Genomic DNA, 23,494 nt, shown 5'->3' with positions numbered 1-23,494 from the left:
AGCGGAGAGTTTTGCCCCTGATTCCCATTGACTCCAGTTTAGCTAGGGCTCCTTGATACCATACTCGGTCAAATGCTGCCTTGATATCAAGGGCAGTCACTCTCACCTCACCTCTGGCATTCAGCTCTTTTGTCCATATTTGAACCATGGCTGAAATTAGGTCAGGAGCTGAGTGACCCTGGCAGAACCCAAACTGAGCTTCCGTGAGCAGGTCATAGCTGAGTAAGTGCCACTTGATAGCACTGTTGGTGACTCCGTCCATCAATTTGCTGGTGATGAAGAGTAGACTGATGGGGCATTAATTGACTGGATTACATTTGTCCTGTTTCTTGTGTACAGGACATACCTGAGCAATTTTCCACATTGCCAGGTAGATGCTGTACTGGAAAAGATTGTCTAAGGATGCGGCAGGTTCTGGAGCACAAGTCTTCAGTACTATTGCCAGAATATTTTCAGAACCCATAGCCTTTGCAGTATTCAGTACCTTCAGCCATTTCTTGATATCATGTGGAGTGAATCATATTGGCTGAAGACTGACATCTGTGACGCTGGGGACCGAGATGGATCATCCACTCGTCACTTTTGGTTGAAGATTGTTGCGAATTCTTTAGCCATGTCTTTTGTACAGTTGTGCTGAGTTCCTCCATTATTGAGGATGGAGGTATTTGTGGAACCTCCTCCTCCAGTGAGTTGTTTAATTGTCCTCCCTCATTCACGGCTGGATGTGGCAGGATTGCAGAGCTTAGTTTGTTGTGGAATCGCTTAGCTTATGCTGTTTGGCACACAAGCAGTTCTGTTGCAGCCTTACTTTTAGGTATGCCTGGTGTTGCTTCTGGCATGCCCTTCTGCACTTTTCATTAAACCAGGGTTGATCCCCTGGTTTGGTGGTAATGGTAGAGTCGGAGATATGCCAGGTCTTTGAGGTTGCAGAAAGTGGTCGAGTACAATTCTGCTGCTGCTGTTGGCCCACAGCACCTCATGGATGCCCAGTCTTGGAGTTGCTAGATCTGTTTGAAGTCTATCTCATTTGGTGGTAGTGCCACACAACATGATGTGAAGCTCAATGTGAAGATGGGGAAGGTGCAAAGCTTATTGGGAGCAAAGACAACCTTGCTGGGTGGGGACGCACCTATCACTGTAGAAAAGCTGACATTCGAGATCGAGAGACAATTTGGCAAGCACTTTGAGGCAAGCATGGAGACCCCCAGACAGTCTGTCTAGGTGGCGCTGAACTTGATAAGAGAGAGGTTTTGAAGGACCGCAGAGGTGGTGAAGGAGCATGGAGAATTGCTGGTGGGTGGAGGAAACCTTGTTGCGACATAACAACAAATAGATATGCTGGAAGCTGAGCAGCTGGTGGTGGAGGAGAGGAATAAGGGCCTGAGGGGAAGGTCAAATACTTGGGGAATAGGTTGAGGAGGCAGGACATCAGGATCACGGGATTGCCATAAGGGCCCGAGGTCACCTAAGTACTTTGCCCAGATGTTTGCAAAGTTGAAGGGGTGGGTGAACAGATGTCCCCTCCTGGGCTGGATAGGATCCACTGAAAACTCTGGCTGAGGCCACAGGCGAATGGGCCGCCAGAGGTTAGGATACTAAGTTTCCACAGTTACCAGATAAAGGAACGGGTCTTGAATTGGACCAAAAAAAAAACGGGAGCTGAGGTGGGAAAGCAGCAGCCTTTGGATCTATCAATGTCGGCGCAGAGCTTATAAAGAGGCGTGCATCCTTTAATAAGGCAAAGTCAGCGTTATACTAGAGAGGAGTCCATTTAGGTGTGGTTTACCTGGCGCAATTGAGAGTCATGCACAACTCAAAAGATCATTTAATCGAGACGGCAGAGGAGGCGGAGGCTTTTGTCAAAGAACAAATATTTGGTTTGAACGGAGTAGGTTTGAGTGGGACTTTAATGGGTGTTGATGGGACGGGAATTTTGGGGATGTTTTAACATTTTTGTACATATGTTTGCTTAACTGGGTATTATTGTTCTGTATTAGAGTGTATATGTTGTTAGGGGAGGGATGGGGGGCAATGAAGGTACGGGTAATGATTGAGGCAGTAATGTTGATAATATGTGGTCCAAGATGAAAGGTTGGGTGTTGGTTAGGAGGAGGGGGGGGTAGATTGCTGACGGTGACCAAGATTTTTCTTTGTCTCACCTTATAGGTGGGGCTGGCGGCCTTGGTTTAGTAAATTGGAAGGAGGGGATAATCCTTTGCAGTAGAAATAGCTGACTTGAGAGGAGCAAAGAGAGACCGCCAATCAGACTGGTCATATGGAATTTGGGGGCCCGGTGAAATGATCGAGAGTTTTGTCTCATCCTAAGAATTTAAGGGCTGAGGGGCTGTTTAGCACACTGGGCTAAATCGCTGGCTTTGAAAGCAGACCAAGGCAGGCCAGCAGCACGGTTCGATTCCCGTAACAGCCTCCCCGAACAGGCGCCGGAATGTGGCGACTAGGGGCTTTTCACAGTAACTTCATTTGAAGCCTACTCGTGACAATAAGCGATTTTCATTTTTTCATGTGGTGCTTCTGCAGGAGACCCACCTGTGGGTGAGGGAATCAGACCAACCTTCGAAAGGATTGGTGAGCCACTTGATTCAACTCAGGCCCACGGGCTGGCGATCTTAATTAACAAAAGTGTTTGGTTTGTTGTGGGACAGTCATGGCGGATAAGAGAGGTAGGTATGGTATAGTCACTGGGACGCTGGAAGATAAGTTAATGGTGTTGAATGTGTACGCCCCAAACTGGGACAATGTAACATCCATGAGAAGGTTGTGCTGGTGGCAATACCAGACTTGGATATGCACAGTTGATTCTGGGGGTGTGGGGGGTAGAAAAGAGACATGAATTGTGTCCTGGATCCCAAATTGGACCAGTCTATGCCAAAGTCGTTGGCCCTTTGTGGGTAGCAAGGGTGCCATTGGCATTTTTGGAGGCAATGGGGGGGGGGGGGGGGGGGGGGGGGGGGCATTGGTGGCAGTTAATACACCATGTGCATTTCTTTTTTATCCCCAATACAAAAAGTATATTCGAGGATAGATTTTTTTTTATGATGGGAAAATCTCTTCTACCCAAGGTGAGGGAAACAGAATACTCAGCGATAGTCATCTCAGGCCATGCTCCACATCGAGTAGATTTGATATTAGAAATAGGTTTGGTTCAGTGTCCAGCACGGAGGCTGGATGTGGGGATATTGGCAGATTTGGGGTTCTGTTGACAGATACCAACAGCAATAGACAAGTATGTGAGGGTTAACGGGAATGAGTCGGTTTCACCCTCGCTTCTGTGGAAGGCCCAGAAAACAGTGATTAGAGGGAAGATAATTTTGCACAAAGCACAAATGGATAAGGAGGCAAGGGAGGAACTCCAATATTTTGTGGAGGACATCTTGGATATAGAGAAATACAGCACAGAACAGGCCATCGGCCCACGATGTTGTGCCAAACTTTTGTCCTAGGTTAATCATAGAATTTTGAACATAAAGGGCAATTTATCATGGCCAATCCACCCAACCTGCACATCTTTGGACTGTGGGAGGAAACCGGAGTACCCGGAGGAAACTCACGCATACACGGGGAGGATGTGCAGACTCCACACAGACAGTGACCCAAGTCGAAATCGAACTTGGGACCCTGGAGCTGTGAAGCAATTGTGCTATCCACAATGCTACCGTGCTGCCCTTAAGAAGAAATTAATCTACACTCCATTATTCTACCCTAATCCATGTACCTATCCAATAGCCGCTTGAAGGTCCCTAACTTTTCCGACTCAACTACTTCCACAGGCAGTGCATTCCATGCCCCCACTACTCTCTGGGTAAAGAACCTACCTCTGACATCCCCCCTATATCTTCCACTATTTACCTTAAATGTATGTCCCCTTGTAATGGATTGTTCCACCCGGGGAAAAAGTCTCTGACTGTCTACTCCATCTATTCCCCTGATCATCTTATAAACCTCTATCAAGTCACCCCTCATCCTTCTCCGTTCTAATGAGAAAAGGCCTAGCACCCTCAACCTTTCCTCGTAAGACCTACTCTCCATTCCAGGCAACATCCTGGTAAATCTCCTTTGCACCTTTTCCAAAGCTTCCACATCCTTCCTAAAATGAGGTGACCAGAACTGTACACAGTACTCCAAATGTGGCCTGACCAAGGTTTTGTACAGCTGCATCATCACCTCACGGCTCTTAAATTCAATCCCTCTGCTAATGAATGCTAGCACACCATAGGCCTTCTTCACAGCTCTATCCACTTGAGTGGCAACTTTCAAAGATCTATGAACATAGACCCCAAGATCTCTCTGCTCCTCTACATTGCCAAGAACCCTACCGTTAACCCTGTATTCTGCATTCATATTTGTCCTTCCAAAATGGACAACCTCACACTTGTCAGGGTTAAACTCCATCTGCCACTTCTCAGCCCAGCTCTGCATCCTATCTATGTCTCTTTGAAGCCGACAACAGCCCTCCTCACTATCCACAACTCCACCAATCTACGTATCATCTGCAAATTTACTGACCCACCCTTCAACTCCCTCATCCAAGTCATTAATGAAAATCACAAACAGCAGAGGACCCAGAACTGATCCCTGCGGTATGCCACTGGTAACTGGGCTCCAGGCTGAATATTTGCCATGTAGATGTGGATCGCAGGTACTTGATTGACCCAACCCCAGAGCTCCTGTCCAGCAGGAAGCTGCAGCAGATGCAGTTTGACCTGTTATCCATAGATATGATGGTGCGCCAGCTGCGGCGCTAAATGGAGTATGGGGAGAAGGCCAGTCATCTCTTGGCTTATCAGCTATTGCGGCAGGCAGCCAACTGAGGAATTATCCAGGTTAGAACCTCAGGTGGCAGACTGGTGTCCACTCCTGACAAAGTTGACGGAGTGTTTGAAAGATTTTACAAGAACCTTTACAGATTGGAGACGCCCCGGGGTCGGGGGGTCCATTTCACTTCTATTAAAAATGGGTAAGAGCCCTGTGAAATGTGGATTATAACCACCCTATTTCTCTACTTAATATAGATGCCAAGATATTGGCCATGGTGTTAGAACTGAGGCTGGAACCCTGGGCGGGATTCTCTGATCCTGTGGCTAAGTGTTAACGCCGTCGTAAAAGCAGGTGTGTTTAATGACGGCGTCATCCGGCTGCACAGGGGGCCAGCACTGGAGAGCCTCAGGCTGCTCTAGCTGCCGATACGGGCATCAGCACGGGCATCAGCACTGGCGCCGCGGGTCCGCGCATGCGCGGCATGGCCAGCTTGAGTTCACGCATGCACGCCACGGCCGGCGCAAGTTCGCACATGCACGCCACGGCCGGCGCGAGTTCGCGCAAGCACGTGAGTTGCCTTCTCCACGCTGGCCCCGATGCAACATAGCGGAGAGCTACAGGGGCCCAGCGCGGAGGAACATAGGCCCCCACTAGGATAAGCCCGCCCACCGATCGGTAGGCCCTGATCGCGGGTCAGACCACTGTGGAGGCTCCCCCCGGGGTCAGATCCCCTCTCCTCATCCACCAGGCCGCCCCCTGCAGCGTGAACACGGAGGTCCCGCTGGGTAGGACCACATGAGAATAACGCCGGTGGGCACTCGGCCCATCGCGCGCCGGGGGGGGGGGGGGGGGGCGCGTTGAGGGGCCCCCAACCGGCGCCACGCCAGTGCCAATTCTCCAGTCGGCGGACATGCGTTGGAGTGGCGTCACGTGAATCAGACACCCTCCCCCCCCCCCCGGCGATTCTCCGACCCAGCGCGGGGTCGGAGAATCCCGCCCCATGTCTTCCTCAAGTTATCAGGGAAGATCAGACAGGTTTTGTCGAAGGCCGGCACTTGTCGTCTAACATGTGGCAAATACTAAATGTGGTGCTTTCCAGTCAGAGGGGCCTGTTCCAGAGGTAACTGTTGCATTAGGTGCCGAAAAGGCATTCAATAGGGTAGAATGGGGTGTCTTAAGTGGTCTTGGAGAAGTTCGGTTTGGGTCCCAAATTTGCATCTTAGATATGACTGTTGTAAAAGGCCCCAACAGCTAGTGTCCGCACCAATGCCATGAACTCAGGGTACTTCCAATTACATAGGGGATCGAGGCAGCGGTGGAGAATAGGGTGTGCCTATATGCTGACAATCTCATATATTATGTGATGGACCCAGTCCCAATATAGGCGGCATAATGGGACCATGAGGCGCTTTGGCTCTTTTAGGTTACAAGTTAAAGTTGGGAAAGAGGGAATGCTTCCCATAAATCCCCCAGGGAGGGGACTTAATCTCGGGGTGCTACCTTCTAATTTGGCTGGTTCCAGCTTTAGGTATCTGGGGGTCCAAGTGACCTTGGATTGGCCCGTCTCTATAAAATGAATTGGTAGGTATGGCCAAGGCCAATCTGAAAAGGTGGCATAATCTTCCCCTGTCTTTGACGGGTAGGGCTCAGTCAATCAAGATGAACATTTTGCCAACATTTTTGTTTTTGTTCCAGTGTTTGCCGGTCATTTGTTCTAAATTCTATTTTGTGGAAGTTGAAAAGTTTTTAATGTCCTTTATATGGGGAGCAAGACCGTGAGGATTCGTAGGGCAGTCCTTCAAAGGGACAGACAGTCAGAGGGCTTGGCATTGCTAAACGTACTATTTTATGACTGGGCAGTTAATGTAGAAGTGTTGGGTTGTGTAGTGATCGGGCAGCCATGTGCAGCGGGTCCGGTCTGAGGGCATTAGCAACGGCCTCACTCCCGTTCTCACCAGCAAAGTATTCGGCAAATCCAGTGGCTGTCTCCACTTTGAAGTTATGGAGACAATTCCGACAGTATTTTACATGGGGTCAGTGTTGAAGTTGACTCCCATTTGAGCAAACCATTTGTTTGGACCTGCGAGACTGGATGCTACTGTTGGGGAAGGAAAGGGGCTGGATGGAGTGGATGACTTGTTCCTGGAGGTGCGCTTTGCCAGTTTGGAAGAATTGATGGAATGGTTTGTTCGGGCTGTCGCATCCTGATTTATTCAGATGTTTACTAATTTGCAACTTTCCAAAACGGATTTTCCCGACATTCCCTCTCTAATGGAGAGGGTTCTTTCACTCGCAGGGTCAGAAGAAGAGAACTCTTCTGGTATTTATGGATGGTTTATGTCAGAGGATTCAGTGTCGGTGGAGGGGGTTAAGGCCAATTGGGAGGAGGAGTTAGGGCCCATATTAGTTGAGAAGTGTGAAGTGAGGCCCTGCATAGGGTGACTCCACGTCCTCATGCACAAGGCTGTGTTTACTCGAACTCAAGGTAGTTTATAGGGCTCACCTGACTAAGTCCAGAAGGGTGGACGACAAGTGCGAAAGTTGCTCAAGGAGTCTGGCCAACCATGTGCACATGCTCTGGTCTTTTCCCAAGCTTGTGAGTTTCTGGGTCTCCTTCTTTAACACCATGTTGGCGATTCTGACGATTTAGCTGGAGCCCTGTCATTTAGTGGCCCTATTTGGGGTGTCAGACTCGCCGGAGCTGCAGACAGGCACGCTGGCCATGTCTTATTGGTTGCTGGAGATGAGTACTGCTGGGGTGAAGGTCCACTTCTCTCCCAAGTGCCTCAGTGAGCCTGGAAGATCTGATGAAGTTCCTATACCTTGAGAAAGTCAAGTACACAGTGAGGGTAGCAATTGAGGGGCTTTACCGAAGGTGGAAGCCCTTTATTGTTTACTTTAAGGGGCTGGTCACCGTTAGTTGTGGGGGGGGGGTTCAGTTGTGGGAGGGGGTAGGCTATGTTTTGCGGGCTTTATGTTTGTTCCTGTGTTTTATTCTGTTTTGCATTGTATAAAATGAAAAATCTGAATGAAAATTTTTTTTTTTTTTTTTTTAAATCACCCTTTCCTCACAGTCTTACAAGAGTCAAATAAAATATTGGGGTTACTGTCCTAGTCACTGCTGGGGTCTGGTCTGCGATCGTAATATTTTATATTCGGGGAAATATGTCATCACACTTCAGCTTTTTAGTGGCATTACTATTGGATTACAGAATTCGTAGACAAACTAGTAAAAGCTAGCATGAACATTGGAATGTAAAGTGAACATTGACAAAACCAAAGTAATGCATATCTCAAAATTACCAAGAAATATTCAAATATTAATATATTCATAGAAGGAAGAGAACAAGAACAGGTTCACAAATTCAAATATTTAGGAAGCAAGCTATCTGCAGATGGAAGATGCACCAAAGAAATAAGAACAAGAACAGCAATGGGAAAGGTCATATTTGGTAAGAGGAGACTGTTGCTAATTGGAAAGCTGAATAACTCAAGAAGCAACATGTAAAGAGCTTGATTTGGAGTGTTGTTTTATATGGATGTGAGACTTGGACCTTATGGAAAGAGATCAGACCAAGTTGCTAAATTGCTTTGAACTGTGGGTTTGGGGGAGAATAGAATCAGTTGGATAGAGAAAGTAACAAATGATGAAGTACTGTGGAGAGTGAAAAAACAAGAACATTTGCTGAATACAATTAGGAACAGAGAAATTCTGAGTTGGGCTCATCTTAAGAGGAAACAGACTTGAAAGAAATGTTATGGAGCAAAGATTTCAAGGAAGAAGAGGAAGTAAGAGAATATCAATGCTGGATAACTTGAAAACTGAAGGAAGTTATTGGTAAATGAAAAGACTGCCACAGGGTAAAGCGATATGGAAAGATATAATAATAATCTTAAGTAGGCTTATATTTACACTGCAATTAAGTTACTGTGAAAATCCCCTAGTCACCACATTCCGGTGCCTGTTCAGGTACACAGAGGGAGAATTCAGAATATCCAATTCATCTAACAGCATGTCTTTCGGGACTTGTGGGAGGAAACCGGAGCGCCTTGGGAAAACCCATGCAGACACAGGGAGAATGTGCAGACTCCACACAGACAGTGACCCAAGCCGGGAATCGACCCTGGAGCTGTGAAGCAACAGTGCTACCCACTGTGCTACCGTGCTACCCACTGTGCTACCGTGCCGCCCATACGGATATGAGTCCACACACACACACACTGTTAACTTTGTTTCCCTCTCCTCAGACGGTTCCTGGTCTGCTGAGTATTTCCAAAACTTCTTTTGGTTTTATTGCAAGAACATTTATACCCACATTTATACCCACATAATACAACCTACATTATGTTGGAAATAGTCTCCCAATATGATTTTTGAAGAATGGAAAATTAATGGCCACAGGATGCACTTGCTGTCCAATAAAGACTGGCCGGTGGGCTCTGACACTGGAAGGCTAATAGGAGGCCATCTCGCAGTGAAAGAGCTGCTGCCTGTTGCTGCAGATATGAGAGAGGAATATGTTGCACTGTATTTCTTCCCACAACCCAGCAAGAAAATTCTGCCCTTTGTATTCATGCAGTTTGTAGCTTTTTTAATCCAACTGCACCTCCAACAAGTTTCTGATGTCAAAGTGAAGCACATTTACTTGAATTTTGTGTTTGTTCATATCTGTTAGCTTGGTTCAGTTAGCACTTATTTAAGGCAGAAAGTCATGGCTATAAGCTCCATTCCAGGACTTGAACACAATCCAGGCTAATACATGAGATGAATACTGAAGAACAACTGCATTTCCGTAGAGATGACCTTTCAGATAAGATTCTGGCCTTGTGCACCTCCAATTTTCTTCTCCTATAATTTGTTTTCAGCTTCCTTGGCCACAAATTCTGGAATTCCATCCCTAATTCTCTGCAACTTTGAATCCTTCTTTAAGACTCTCCCTAAAACCTCCCTTTTTGATCAACCTGTCCTAATATCTCATTATGTCAAACTTTATTTGCTTGTGTTCCCGTGAACACCTTATTTTACTATTTTAATGGTGCTAATAACTTCAAGTTGTTAATATTATGTTAAAACAAGGCCTCCAGCGGGATTCTCCGACCCCCCGCCAGGTTGGAGAATCCCCGGGGGGGCGGCGCGAACCCCGCCCCGCTGCCGGTTGCCATATTCCCCGGCGTTGGTTTTCAGGTGGGGGCGGGGTTCATGCCATGTCGGTCGGGGGCCGTTGGCAACCCCCTGGCAATTCTCCGGGCCCCAATGGGCCGAGCGGCTGTCCGTTTCTGGCCAGTCCCGCCGGCATGGTTTAGACATGGTCCCACGCGGCGGGACCAGACCCCGGTGGCCTGGCCCACCGATCTGCGGACGGGACTGTGCTGTAGGGGCACACCTTCCTTCCGCGCCGGCCCCTGTAGGGCTCCGCCATGGCCGGCTCCGAGAAGAGAGCCCCCGCGCACGTGCCAGAACACACCGCCAGTTTCACGCCATGTACGGACTCACGCAGTCCCATCGGCGCCGGCTGGCGCTGCGCCAACCCCTCCGGCGTCCACCTGCCTAGCCCCCAGAAGTGCGGAGAATTCCGCACTTTCGGGGGCTGTTGACGCCGGAGTGGGGACTTAGTCCACCGCTCATCTACCTGAACTGACAAACGTAAGGGGCAAGATTCTCCCGCCTCCCAGCCACGTGTTTCTCGATGGCAGGAGGCAAACCGCCATTCGCTGGTGGTGGGGTTCTCTGATCAATGGGAATTTCTATTGAAGCCACCCCACACTGCCGGGAAACGTGGGGGCGGGGTTCACTACCAGTGGGACCAGAGAGTCCTGCCTCCAGTGAACAGTTGGAGAATTCCGATCAAGACCTTTTAGCACAATCTGAAGAGAAGAAAGTACTTCCAGTGTCCTAACCAGTATTTAGCACAGAACTAATTTGACCAAAACTATTTATCTCATTGATGTTTGCAAAGGATTTGCAGTGTGCAAATTCACTGTCTCTTTTGCCTGTATAATAATAGTGCCTATACCTCAAAGTTATGTATTGTCTGTGAAGCATTTTGAGATATCATCAACACATAAAAGATGCTAGATAAATAGAAGTTATTTCTTTCTGACTGGAGAAACTGCAATACTTTTCTGGTTCCACTGACTCAATTCAATTATCCCACTCAATTCAGTTATTTGTAAATGGTAACATCAGTTGAAAGGTCTGTGTAACTGCAATAGTTTATATAGCACAATGACACTACATTTAAAAAAAAGTATAGGCACTTATAAACAAGTATCATAAAACAACCCAGAACAAGCCTTTCTAACAATCTACACAAACCAGGGGGAAAATGTACTCTCGACAATTAGCCTTTGGACCAGAGGAACAATTGAACACCAGTTCCATGGCTCAGGAGGCTGAAAAGTTGGGAACATTTAGGCAGACTGATTCTGAGATATCATGTTGTTTGGGTTTTGAAAATACAATCTTACTAAGTACACTAACTAGCCTTCCATAGTCATGTGACTCCACCATGAGGTTAAAAACTGTAGGCTGCCATTTCTATTCAGTTCAATAAAGCCTCTCGCAAAGACAGACACTGAAGAAGACTGCTTGTACTAACGCTACATCACTCATATTCCCCTTGTATCATTCACAGTGCAAAACAGAGAAAGGAAAATGGGACAGGCTAAGTAAAAACCATGGGGCAGTCAAAGGAGCAGATCAGGTAGTCAATATTGGAAAAATTCATCATTAGACAAAGGAAACAAATGATAGAATATTATCATTTATTGTGAGGAGAAGTGAATACAAAAGTAGGGAGGTTATGCTTCAGTTTTACAGAGCACTAGTGAGACCACTTCTGGAGTACTGTGTACAGAATTGGTCACCTTATTTAAGGAAGGGTGGAAATATGTTAGAAAGTTTACCAGACCACACATTGAATGTGGAGGTTACCATCAGGAAAGGTTGAACAGGCTAGGCTTGTATCTGCCAGAGTTTAGAAGAATAAGAGGCAGATAGACCAAAACCTTTAAGGTCCTGAGGGGTCTTGACAGGATGGATGTTTCCTCTTGTGGGAGAATTGAGAACAAGGGGTTCAGTGTTTAAAAATAAGAGGTTGCCCATTTAATATCAATCAAACCACAACTAATTGCATCAAAGTGCAGTAGGTAGTGGAGTGAAAATCGTGCTGTTCCCACCAACTGAAATGGTGGATTTTCATGCCATAAGGTCCCCATCCCACCTCATTAATTATGCAACTCTATTATGCATTCTCTCCCCCCCCCCCCCCCCCCCCCCCCCCCCCCCCCCCCCCCCACACAATGCAGTCAGTTGGCGTCCAAAGTGCCTACAAAGCCCCAGCAGCAGGGTTAGGTCCCATGATACTTTTCATCTGCACAATCACGGCTGGTGGCAAATATGGTGGCCGTGAGCTCTCACTGCCAGATCAGCTTGAACCCTCCGTGTGTTAGGATGGAAACCACCCTCTTTCTTACCCTCCCTTATAAGCCTCTCACTCCTCCCCCTGTATCCCTTGTACCCATTGCTATTGTGGTGCGCATCCATCAGTTAACCCATGGACATTATGAAGTGGAGCAGCTGATGCCCCGTATCTATCTCAGGACACCCCCGGTACCTTGGCAACCCCCCCCCCATTAGTCAAGCCACCCCTGACTCTGCAGTTCCACGGCCGCGTTCCTCCACCATCCTTCGTTAAGCCAGCCCTCAACCTGCAGCCTGAAAATTTGCCCAAGAACCATTTCCTTCCTTCGCCAAGTAAGCCCTTGTCCTGCAGCCATTGACAAGACACCCTGCCTTACCGCTGGCCTGGTAACTAGAGACTTGCCTGTGTGCCCTTTTGAAACCGATGGGGTGCTGCCACGAAGCCTGGTACTGACTACCAAGAGCGCTGTCCAAAACAAGGTAGGCAAACGAACCTCAAAGTGAGGAGCAAAGTACAGGTCACCAGGTGCACGTCGCTTATGTACAGTTGTGAAACAAATCGGTGATTGTACTCCGACGCAGCCTCATGATCCCTGTGTGGGATGACTCCAGCTAGCAGAGCTTATAATGAGATGGAAATAATGTTCCCAACATGCAACAGTAGGAAAGGCAACGTGTCATTGATGGCAGGGGTGGACGATCACAAAATGATTTTACAACAAAGCAAAATCGATTTTTGCGATCTCGCGAGATTTTCCACTTCCACCCGCCATGACTCCCACCGCAAACAGGAGCGGAAAATCCCAAATGTGTTGGGAGTTCAATATTTTCTTTACATTTTCCCCATGTTCCCAGAGGACAGATGATTTCTGGAAAAACTGAGATTTTCTTTGGCTGACTATATTGGGTCTATACTCTCCAGAGTTTAAGCAATTACAAGGTGATTTCATTGAAATAATATTCTGAAAGGGCTTGAGAAGGTACACACTGAGAAGCTGTTTCCCCTGGCTGGAGAATCTAGAACACAGTGGCACAGTCTCAGGATAAGGGGCCGACCACTTACGTCTGAAGTGAAGATAGATAGATTTTTGGGCACTCATGGGATATGGAGTGCGGGTGAGAAAATGGAGTTGAGGCAGAAGATCAACCACGATCATATTAATCGATGGAGCAGGCTTGAGGGACTGTATGGTCTATTCCTACTCCTAATTTTTATTTTCCTAAAATCCATGAAAAAGGCCCAACGGCATGCCCTTGCTAAGTTCAACCCATGGTACAATTCACCTTAAGAAACCCAGACTAGGAATCCTGCAGCAAGTAACTCACCTCCTGACTCCCCAAAGCCTGTCCACCATCTACAAGGCTCAAGTCAGGATAATAAAACGCTCTCCACTGGACTGGATGAGTGTAGCTCCAACAATGCTGTAAAGCTCGACATCATCCAGGACAAAGCAGCCGTTTGATTGGCTCCCCATACAGAAACATTCTCTCTCTCCATCACTAAGGCACAGTGGCAGTGGTGTGTACCATCTACAAGGTTCACTGCAGGGACTTACCAAAGCAATGTAGACAGCACCTTCCAAACCCATGACCACTACCACCTAGAAGGACAAGGGCAGCAGATACATGGGAACACCACCACCTGGAGGTTTCCCTCCAAGTCACACACCATCCTGACTTGGAAAAAATATCATGTCCCTTCACTGTCACTGGATCAAATTCCTGGAATTCCCTCCCTAGCAACATTATGGTGTACATACACCACATGGTTTGTAGCAGCTCAAGAAGCAACTCCACGCCACCTTCTCAAGGGCAATTAGGGATGGACAATAAATGCTGACCTAGTGAGCAATGCCCACATCCCATGAATGATTTGTTTTAAAAACATGGTGAAGGTGAATTTAAAAAATCTAAATACAAACTAAACATGCTTAACAACCAGAATGGAAACAAAAAAATGTTAGAAGGCACAGCATTTTCTCTCGAGAGCAAATAAAATTTGCAACTTTTCAGTGCAATTCAAATGTTTTAAACTAAAAAACCTTCATACAATTAAAACTGTATCATAGAATTCTACAGTGTAGAAAGGGGCCATTCGGCCCATCAAATCTGCACCGACCCCGTGAAAGAGCACCCTACCCAGGCCCAAACCCCGCCCTATCCCCGTAACCTCACCATGGCTGTGGAAAGAAACCGGAGCTGCCGGAGGAACCCATGCAATCAGGGGGAGAATGTGCAAACTCCACACAGTCACCCAAGGCCAAAATTGAACCCGGGTTCTGGGTGCTGTGAGGCAGCAGCAGTGCTACCCAATGGGCCACCCTATATAGCTGTAATATTTGGGTAATACCGACATTCCTGAGATACTACGTTTAATTTCCTTGTATGAATTAACAAAATCCCAAACCTACTTTCTAACAAGTAACCAAAAGTTTGAAAAAAATTCAAACAGATGTGCTGCCATTCAACAATAGCAAGTACCAGCTGTAACCATAGCAACTCATTCCTAATGACGGCTACTGAGATTTTTGTGCCATTGATACTACAGACAAATTATGTTTGCAGGACACAGCAAGCATAATTTAATAATCAACCACCCTTACACAGCAATTATCTGCAAGCATCCTTCCTGTAGTTATCTTGCCTTATTTCCTACCTCATCCTCAAAATAAACTCAAATACCTATAATCTATAATAGTGCCTGGAACTTGCTGTCACATGATGTCTCGTCATTTACAAAGCTATAGGGCACAATCAAAAGGCCTCATCACGCCCGACTCGATGACATGATGAGGCCGTTAAAACTCGCGATAAGCCTCTTGCGAGATTTGCAACGCTTGGAATACAAGATGAAGTTAATATCTGGATCTCACCCTCACCGAATTAGATCCAGATATACATATTCAAATGAGCTATTAGGCTCATTTAAATATGTCGGCACCTGGGCCCGCGACGAACGCCGTTTAGCACTAGTCCACACAAATGTGCCATGGGACACTTGGATGGTGGGGACAGGGCAAGGTGTCACCCTGGCTCTCCCTCTGGCACCCGGGCACCTTGGCAGTGCCAGGCTAGGCTTCTTGGCACTGTAAAGGTGCTCGGATGGCACTTTCAGGATTCATGGCTGGTAGTGCCAGAGGGGCCAGGCCCATGAAAGGGGATATGAAGGGCGGGTATGAAGGCTGAGGGCGAGGGTGGGAGTCCTAAACGGAAGCGGGGGAGATGAAAAGGGGAGCCCTCATCAACCCATAGTGGGGTGTCCTTACTTGGGGGAAGGGGATGTGGGGTAATGCCCATGTGTGCGGGGGTGACATTGCCTGTGGGTGGGGGGGGGGGGGGGGGGGGTGTATGGGGGACCCTCAAGCTCATTTAGAGATCAGGACACCCTTTCAAAATGGCGGCTCAGTCTCAGAGGAGCTGGTCTCACCAGCGAGTCCAGCTCCCAATTACTGAAAAAAAGTCTATCAATGCGATCTACTAGTCACACTGCGCCGAGAATGCAGCGTACCAAAGCGCAACATGGCCAGTAAATGCCACTCCCACGATCCAACCAGCTCACCAGGTCTTGCGGCATCAAACACGATCTTGCGAGACATCACGATGTGAAGCCCGCCCAATGTGGGCGGGATAATCTTTTGGCAAATCTGCATATTAGAGCAAGAACACTCACTCGCTCTAATATGCAGTTCTCAGAGGTAACCAAGGCGTTGGGATCTATCCCCTCGCCTTGGAGATCTCAGGCAAGTGCCATTTAGTACTCCTCCCAAATGAGGACAGACACAACAGCCCTCGTGGGGTGTCCCAGGAGATTGAAGGCCTCCAGGTGCTTTCCCTTTGGGCAAGGTGGCACTCTAGCACTGCTGGTGCCAACCTGGTACCCTGGCACTGTCAGCCTGGCACTCTGGCAGTGCCACCTGGGTGTCATCCTGGCACTGGCAAGATGCCCAGGTGACACAGTCAGCAGGCAGGGGCACTGCCAGGGTGCCAGGCTCACAGCGTCTAAGTGCCAGGCTGGCATTTTGTGTGCGGAGGTGATCGGGCCCAGGGGTGTCTTGAGCACGTGAGGTGGGGTGAGGGCTGAGGACCCCCTTAAAGATGAGTTGGGGCTTTGGAAGAGGTTGGGGTTCGGGGGTCGCGTCGGGGAGTATAGAGTGCGGGACGCCATTTAAAAATGGTGTCCTGAGCTCTGCCTGCATTGAGGAGCTTCAGTGGATTCCTCAGTGCAGGAAACAGGACTAAGTGCAGTCTTGGCCGTGCGTTCCCTGCTGAGGTCCCATATCTGACCAATACACATGAGATAGTGTTGTGTCTCTTGGCACACGCGCTCGCTATAAGGCACAGTTCCTATTTGGTTCGATCGGACCTATGTGTGGGTTAGACCAGGGAGAAACTACCCAATGCCCAAAAAAATGACATGTGGGTAAATTCCGGTGTGAATTTCACATTTTTTTACTAGATCACACTCATAGGGGGCGATTCTCCGAGCCCCGCGCCGGGTCAGAGAATCATCACAACCGTGCCCCGATGCCGGCATGCAATTCGCTGAGGTGCGGAGAATCGGCTCCATTTGCGCCGGCGTGTTTGGCACGGCGCTGGCCGCGGGCCACTGGAATTGGCTGGGCCGCCGATTCTCCGGCCCAAATGGGCCGAGCGGACGCGCCGATACGACAAGGTCCCGCCGGCGCCATTTACTCCTGGTCGCTGCCGGCGGGAACTCTGTGCGAACGGTCGGGGGAGGCGGCCTTTGTGGGGGGGGGGGGGGGGGGGGGGGGGGGGAGGGGGGGGAGGGAGCTCCTTCACCGAGGGGGGGGGGGCCTCCAATAGGGTCTGGCCCACGATCGGGCCCCACCAATCGGCAGGCCGGCCTCTCCCCCCAGGCCTACTTTCTGGCGCGGCCGGCCCCGGAACACTGACGCCATGTTGAGTCGGGGCCGGCGCACATGCGCGGGTTGGCGCGGCGCCCATTTGTCACCGCAAAAGGAGGCTGGCATTCACAACGGCGCGAACACTTGGGCTCCATGTTGAAGAATCGCCCCCTCTAATGTCTTCCTCTATTTTACCAACCTCTTTTCCTGCCCTGTGAAAAGAACTCTCCAACTCATTCAGCTGGATTCTTTTCCAATTCCAGCTCCCTTGGATTCGGTCCAGAATATTTATTCCCAATCCCCCTTCCCCAATATTAAAGCCACCCCCGTGGTCTTAAATATGTAGAGTGGAAACTAGGCTGCATGACCTGTGTAACTAATCTGGCTGTCTATCTCAAGGAGGCAATACCTTTCCTCTGAAGGGCCAGATCCTCTTATTGTTTCAGGGAAATTCTTTGTGTTAGAGTATAGCTGGATAGGCTGTCTCTCATATTAATGCGCAGCATGTTCATAGGGAACCTGGTGCTAAATTACAGCCAATCTCAAACTTCCTCTTCATCGTCACTAACCACTGCCCCTAACCCCCTTCCCTATTCTTTCCATCGTCACCTAGGTTTCTAGATGTGGGGCTGGATCCTCCGATTTTGAGGCTATGTCCCCACGCCAGTGTGGAAACGGTGGCGTTTTACAACAGAAGAAATGGTGTAAAACAGCCACCAATCCTCCATTTGGCTGGGGGCTAGTATCAAGGCGGCGTAGATCACCTGGATCTAACTGCTGATATAGCCCGCAGAATTGCGAGGTCCGTGGCCGGACATGCGCAAGGCGGTGGCCTGCAGCAGCCGCACCGTGCAACATGCTGCAGGCCACTCGCAGACCCAGCCTGCAAAATAGTGCCCCCCCCCCCCCCTTTTGGCTGGTTCACGCACCCCGGACCACCCCTCAAAAGTGCCCCAGCCCCTGGCAATGACCCCCTGCCCGCAGATCGGCCGTCCACCAACAGTGGCGGCGCTGGACTGAGTCCACAGTTGCCACGCCGTGTTCCTGACGGATGAGACCACATGTGACCGACACCGTCGGGAACTCGGCCGGTCGGGGGCGGAGCATCAGGAGGTGGGTCTCATGCAATGTCCTGAGACCATCGATACGGCGTGCGCTGTACTCTGAGGGTGCACTGCTTTGGCGGGAACATCACAAAAGCGGCACTGCCCCCGATTGAGTTGTGAACGGGAATTCTCAATTTCGGCATTGGCGGCCGGAGAATCCCGCCTGTGAACTTTTTTGATTCGACACATTCTGTTTTGTTATCCCTGTCTAATTCTTAACAAACTCCTTTCCACCTTTGGGAGCCTTTATCAAGAGAGCACATTTGTGGCGCAGACTGTGCATGTCATACCACCCACTACATTTTTTCTCATTGTGAAAGGGCACGGTGCCAACAAAATTTCATGGCTATTATGTAGTTAACTGGAATTTACTGATTTTATAATCCTGACGTAGGACCACTTGTGTTTTAGACTCTCAGTAAAATAGCAAGGTGAAGTTCAGAAAATAGTTTAACATAATTGAATAATAGTTATATTATTGTTTTTATAACTTTTAGACTGTATATTCTGTTGCATATTTTATTGTTGCAATATATATATTCTAACAAATATTCATGCTAAATATAAATTGTGCTGCAAGTGGCGTATTCGCCAAACAGAACCTAGCTATACGGTTTCCATTTAACTATTTTGTCTGGTTTCTGGGTGACATAGCCCATCCCAGCCCTGAATACTGCTCCAGGCAATCAGTTGGATTCTGTGTTTAGTCTTTGATCAACGCTCAACTATCAGATTAGCATATGCACACACTCATCCTGCACTTTATCCTCTTAATAAACTTTCAAACTCTCCCACCGCTGTTCGACAGAGCAATCAGCCACTGCCTGAACCAATCCCCCACTCATTCCACCGCTGAATGCCAAGTATGTGTGCATGCTGTGTAATTGCTCTTTGACTATTCCTACAGGAGCGATTCCTACCCGTTTGATGCAGTCCGTTTCTGACAGCCGTTCTAGGATCAGCTTTGCCCATAGTGTATTGGGAATTTCCTGCAAAGCAAAAGAGAATTGCAAAGAGATGAGAGGGTGAATATTCAGAGCGAAGTTCAAAAGGAATTCCAAAGCCCCTACATGATTAGGCTGAAGGAGGAAAGTGAAGAGAATCGGCAGGCACTTTTTTTTTTGACAGTTACTGGGTCCCATGGGGGAGTTGGCTCGAGACCCATGGTCCAGCGCAGTGGGAGTGTGGAATCACTGCCTGCTTGTGGTGGATCATGCTGTTTGCTGCTGCAGCCAGTGTCTGTTTCATCCCTTTGAAGTGTCACACTGACAGAGGTTATGAAAGTTACAAACTCATTTTGTGTTGTCCTGCTATACCAAGCAATGTTTTAAAGTTGCTTTGGGGTTTTCAGAAAATGTGGAAGAATGAAAATTAGTAAGAATGTCGAAAGTGGTTAAGATTCGTGTCTACCATCCTGAGCGAAGTATGGTAACTTTCACAGCACAGGATGCACAAAGAATATCTGCAAGATATCATTTATATACAGTAAATTAATAAACTCAGCAGGGTGGTGGTCAGCCCTGTAAGTGGAATATACAATTATATTCTCAGGCCTTTTATTGTGTATCCTATTTGTACAGCACATTAGCTAAATAAAGGTAAAATTGATAAGCATTAGAACAGAAATAATTTTAATTGCAAAATATAGTGATGCGCAGATTGCTTTCTGGATCATTATCTTGAATATTCCTCTCCCATACTTGAGAACTGTTATTTGTTCTCAATTATAATACAACTTCCATGAAATTTAAATATTTGATGGATCATATGAAAGATAAAAATTGTACTGTTGCTTGGGTGAGAAATTTTTGTCCAATTGTCTAAATATTTTTTCAATTTAAAAAATGAAATAATTTTGTTTCCTAACTCTAAATTTGACTGCATTACTGGAACTGTACTAATAATGTACTTATAATCTTAACATTTTTGAAATTATTGCTTTATTTTCACCACATGCAGCACAGACCATGGAAAGAAGCTGGTTAACGATTTTTAAAATTTCAGAGAACCAGTAAAAGACTAATTTTATCTTTTAGAATGCTAGTTTTCAACTGAGTAACAGAAACAGTTTATTCGTCCCACTGAAAATGGATGATTTATCTTCTATGCAGTGTAAAAATAATAATAATCTTTATTGTGTCACAAGTAGGCTTACATTAACACTTAAATGAAGTTTCTGTGAAAATCCCCCAGTCGCCACATTCCAGCGCCTGTTCGGGTACACTGAGGGAGAATTCAGAATGCCCAATTCACCTAACAGCACGTCCTTCAGAACTTGTGGGAGGAAACCAGAGCACCGGAGGAAACCCATGCAGACATGGAGAAACTGTGCAGACTCCGCTCAGACAGTGACCCAGGCCGGGAATTGAACCCAGGTTCCCTGATACTGTGAAGCAACAGTGCTAACCACTGTGCTACCGTGATTAATTGCACTTTTAGTATAATCACTGGCACTAACCACTGCATCCTTTTAACTTACGAAGATGTGCAAAAAAAAATCAATATATAATCACAGAGAAGCTAAACATGTCTGGGGAAAAGGCAAAGCTTATTCCCGGTAGATCGATGCCCATTGTCACTTCGACCAACATATGGACAGATAAGCATGCATGCAAAGGACAACATCGAGGACCACCTTTACGAAAGTAATATACCATACATATAGTTAATGTTACGTGCTTTTCATTTGAACAAATTAAAAATGTACTATACTACAGTATCTTGAATCACAAAGTAGTTAACTTTAAATCTGAAGTATAGCATAGTTAGCTGCAGAGATGTCTATCAACCAATGCATGAATACACCAACAAACAATACAAGTGTCCTGTAAATTAGCATTTCTTTATGCCTTTGTGAAGTAAGGCCCTTGGGATGTTTTTCTCTGCAATATAATAATGCAAGTTCTTGTTGAAGTAATCAACTTTGAAGCAACATTTAAATTATTCTCTTCTTGTTTCAAATCATTATTTGTGAAAGGATTCTCAACACAAATTCTGATTTAATTCCTGCACTGAAGTGACCTCTTCTCTCCATGGTCAAAATTAATGTCAGAAAAGCATTGGCCAACCAAAACGTTCAAGCCCAGAAAGGGTATCATAACAATTACAATTTTCCAAGTAAAGAGCTAGTGTATTAAGAATATAATTAATGCCCATGCTGCTCTTTAAGGAACTGCACGACAATAATTTTTCCAGAGCTGTTATCTCCCTTGAGCAGAGTTTTATTCCTCTAATTAGCACTGAGTAACTCCACTTATTTTCATCCACTTCCACATTACAGCATTACTTTAAATTAATTTAAATGGGCAGCATTTATTTAATAAATGAAATAAGATCAAATTCTCTCAACTGAACCAGGATTCACCAAATAACAGTGTGACAAAAACAGCAAGATGTCAAGATCACAATATTCATAAACTGTAGTTTCGCCAAGAGAATGAACTATCTGCTTCCAGGTCTATATGAACATTACTGGATACCAACTGCAAGTTGATTCATAATCCGTGAGTTATACCTCCTCGGGACCTGGACAATTAGGTTCCCCGTGAGTCTTGTGGAGAATGAGCTTACCCACTGATGGGCGGGGGCCCCTTATCAGTGGAAGAGGAAATCAGAGTACTTAACTCAGCCCCTGTGTGAGACAGACGCAGTAGTTCCTGCCGGGACCTGTGTACATAGTCCTTTGATACTTCTGTAAATAAACCTTTTGTTCCAAAGGCTTCCAGTGCGGCTGCTTCTGTGAACTCAACACTGGCGAAGAGGTTTCAGTGGAGCTGCAGATGACGCCATTTTCACTGTACCCGGTCACCTTTCCGCAGACCTCTTTACCAACCGTTGCAATGCCGCACTTTGGGAAGCTAGACGCATTTGATGCAGATATAGAAGATTGGTCACAGTATGTCAATCCGATATGTTATATTTTTTCGGGCCAACACCATTATCAGAGATGAGCGCCAGATCGTGATCCTTTTGTCGGGCTGAGCAGCCACCTTTAGTGCGATGAAGAGCCTAACATACACTGCCGGCCAGATTCAAAGTCATTCACGGATCTGGAAACGCTTGCAGCAGATCATTTCAAACCAAAGCCATTGGTTATCGTCCAATGCTACGGCTTCAATATAGTTGAGAAAGACTCATGGAGAGACAATAACGCAATTCTTGATGCATCTCGGGAAGCTTTCAGAATTCTGCGAATATGGCGCTGCCCTCTCCGAGATGTTGCGAGATAGATTGGTCTGTGGCGTGAATAACGGAAGTTGCTCGTCGAGCCTCAGATGAGCCTCAAACGGACCATGGAAATCGCCCTGTGTGGGCGTACAAGAATTGCAAGTAATGGAGTCTTCAGCTTAGGGCATGTCCCTCCCAAGAGTATGGCGCCCCCTCAGCCTAGTTATCCGCCTGGGTAAAGGCCCACCAGGTGTCAGTTGAATGAGATAACCTCCTGCTGTTGTGGGACATGCGGTTGGAGAGACAACAGGGAGTGGCGACCGCTGGATGATCCGTCCATCCTCCACTCTGCTACGACTGGCCACCTGCCCTTCCTGGTCCCACGCCCTTATTGTGGAAGATCCCATGGTTGAATGTGTGCAGCTGAGCTGTGTTGCATCGCCCAAAGTCTCCCCTATTAGGGTCACAGTTTGAATCAATGACCACCCATTGCTAATGGAATTAATCACAGTCACTGCCATCTCAGTTGTCCGAAGACACACTTTGGAGCGCTTCCGGATGGGAGTGCAGTTATTGTCATTATTAGTTGATCACATACACCGGAGAACAGCTGACCATAGCGGAGACCATGGTGGCCTCAGCGGTCTACGATCAGTAATTCACTTGTTTGCCCCTGGTGATGGTGAATGGTGATAGCCCCAGTTTTCTTGGCTGCGACTGGCTACAACTCCTCCGCAGTGACTGGCAGAGTGTTTTCCGAACGGGCTCGGGAAGCCTAAACGTGATGTTGTCAAAGTATACCAAGGTTTTCCAGACCAGGTTGGGGACGATCCATGATGCTATGGCGAAGATCCACGCGCACCCTATGGTGCAAATGTTAATATTTTCGCACTATTGCCTATGTAAGAGGCGGAGCTCAGTTGGCTCGAAGGCCTGAGGATCATCCAGCTGGTGAAGGTTAGGCAGCACCGGTCGAAGCTGTCATGAAGCCTGATGGCAGAGTTCGTCTCTGTGACGATTAGAAAGTGACAGTGAATAGGGCCTCAGAGCTGGACCGGTATCCGATGCTGCGAATTGAGGACCTATATAACAAATTGGCTGGAGGTCACTCATTGACCAAGCTCAATACGAGTCACGCGTACCTCCAATTGGTGCTG

The 23,494-nt window shown here is 47.4% G+C and overlaps 1 protein-coding gene across 2 annotated transcripts in view; it reads right to left on the bottom strand.

The window, feature by feature from the left end:
• The window catches only part of ak8 (adenylate kinase 8), a 223,716-nt gene that overhangs the window by 170,071 nt on the left and 30,151 nt on the right, over nt 1-23,494 (bottom strand). For both annotated transcript variants that reach the window (XM_038782152.1, XM_038782153.1), the window contains one exon: nt 19,091-19,159. In XM_038782152.1, coding sequence (XP_038638080.1) covers nt 19,091-19,159 — 69 coding nt within the window. The remainder of the gene's footprint in view (nt 1-19,090; nt 19,160-23,494) is intronic.

Source organism: Scyliorhinus canicula, chromosome 21 (assembly GCF_902713615.1).
Source record: "Scyliorhinus canicula chromosome 21, sScyCan1.1, whole genome shotgun sequence".
In the NCBI taxonomy this organism is placed as follows: Eukaryota; Metazoa; Chordata; class Chondrichthyes; order Carcharhiniformes; family Scyliorhinidae; genus Scyliorhinus; species Scyliorhinus canicula.
The sequence above is the reverse complement of the archived record's forward strand: the minus strand, read 5'-3'. Positions and strand labels throughout refer to the sequence as shown.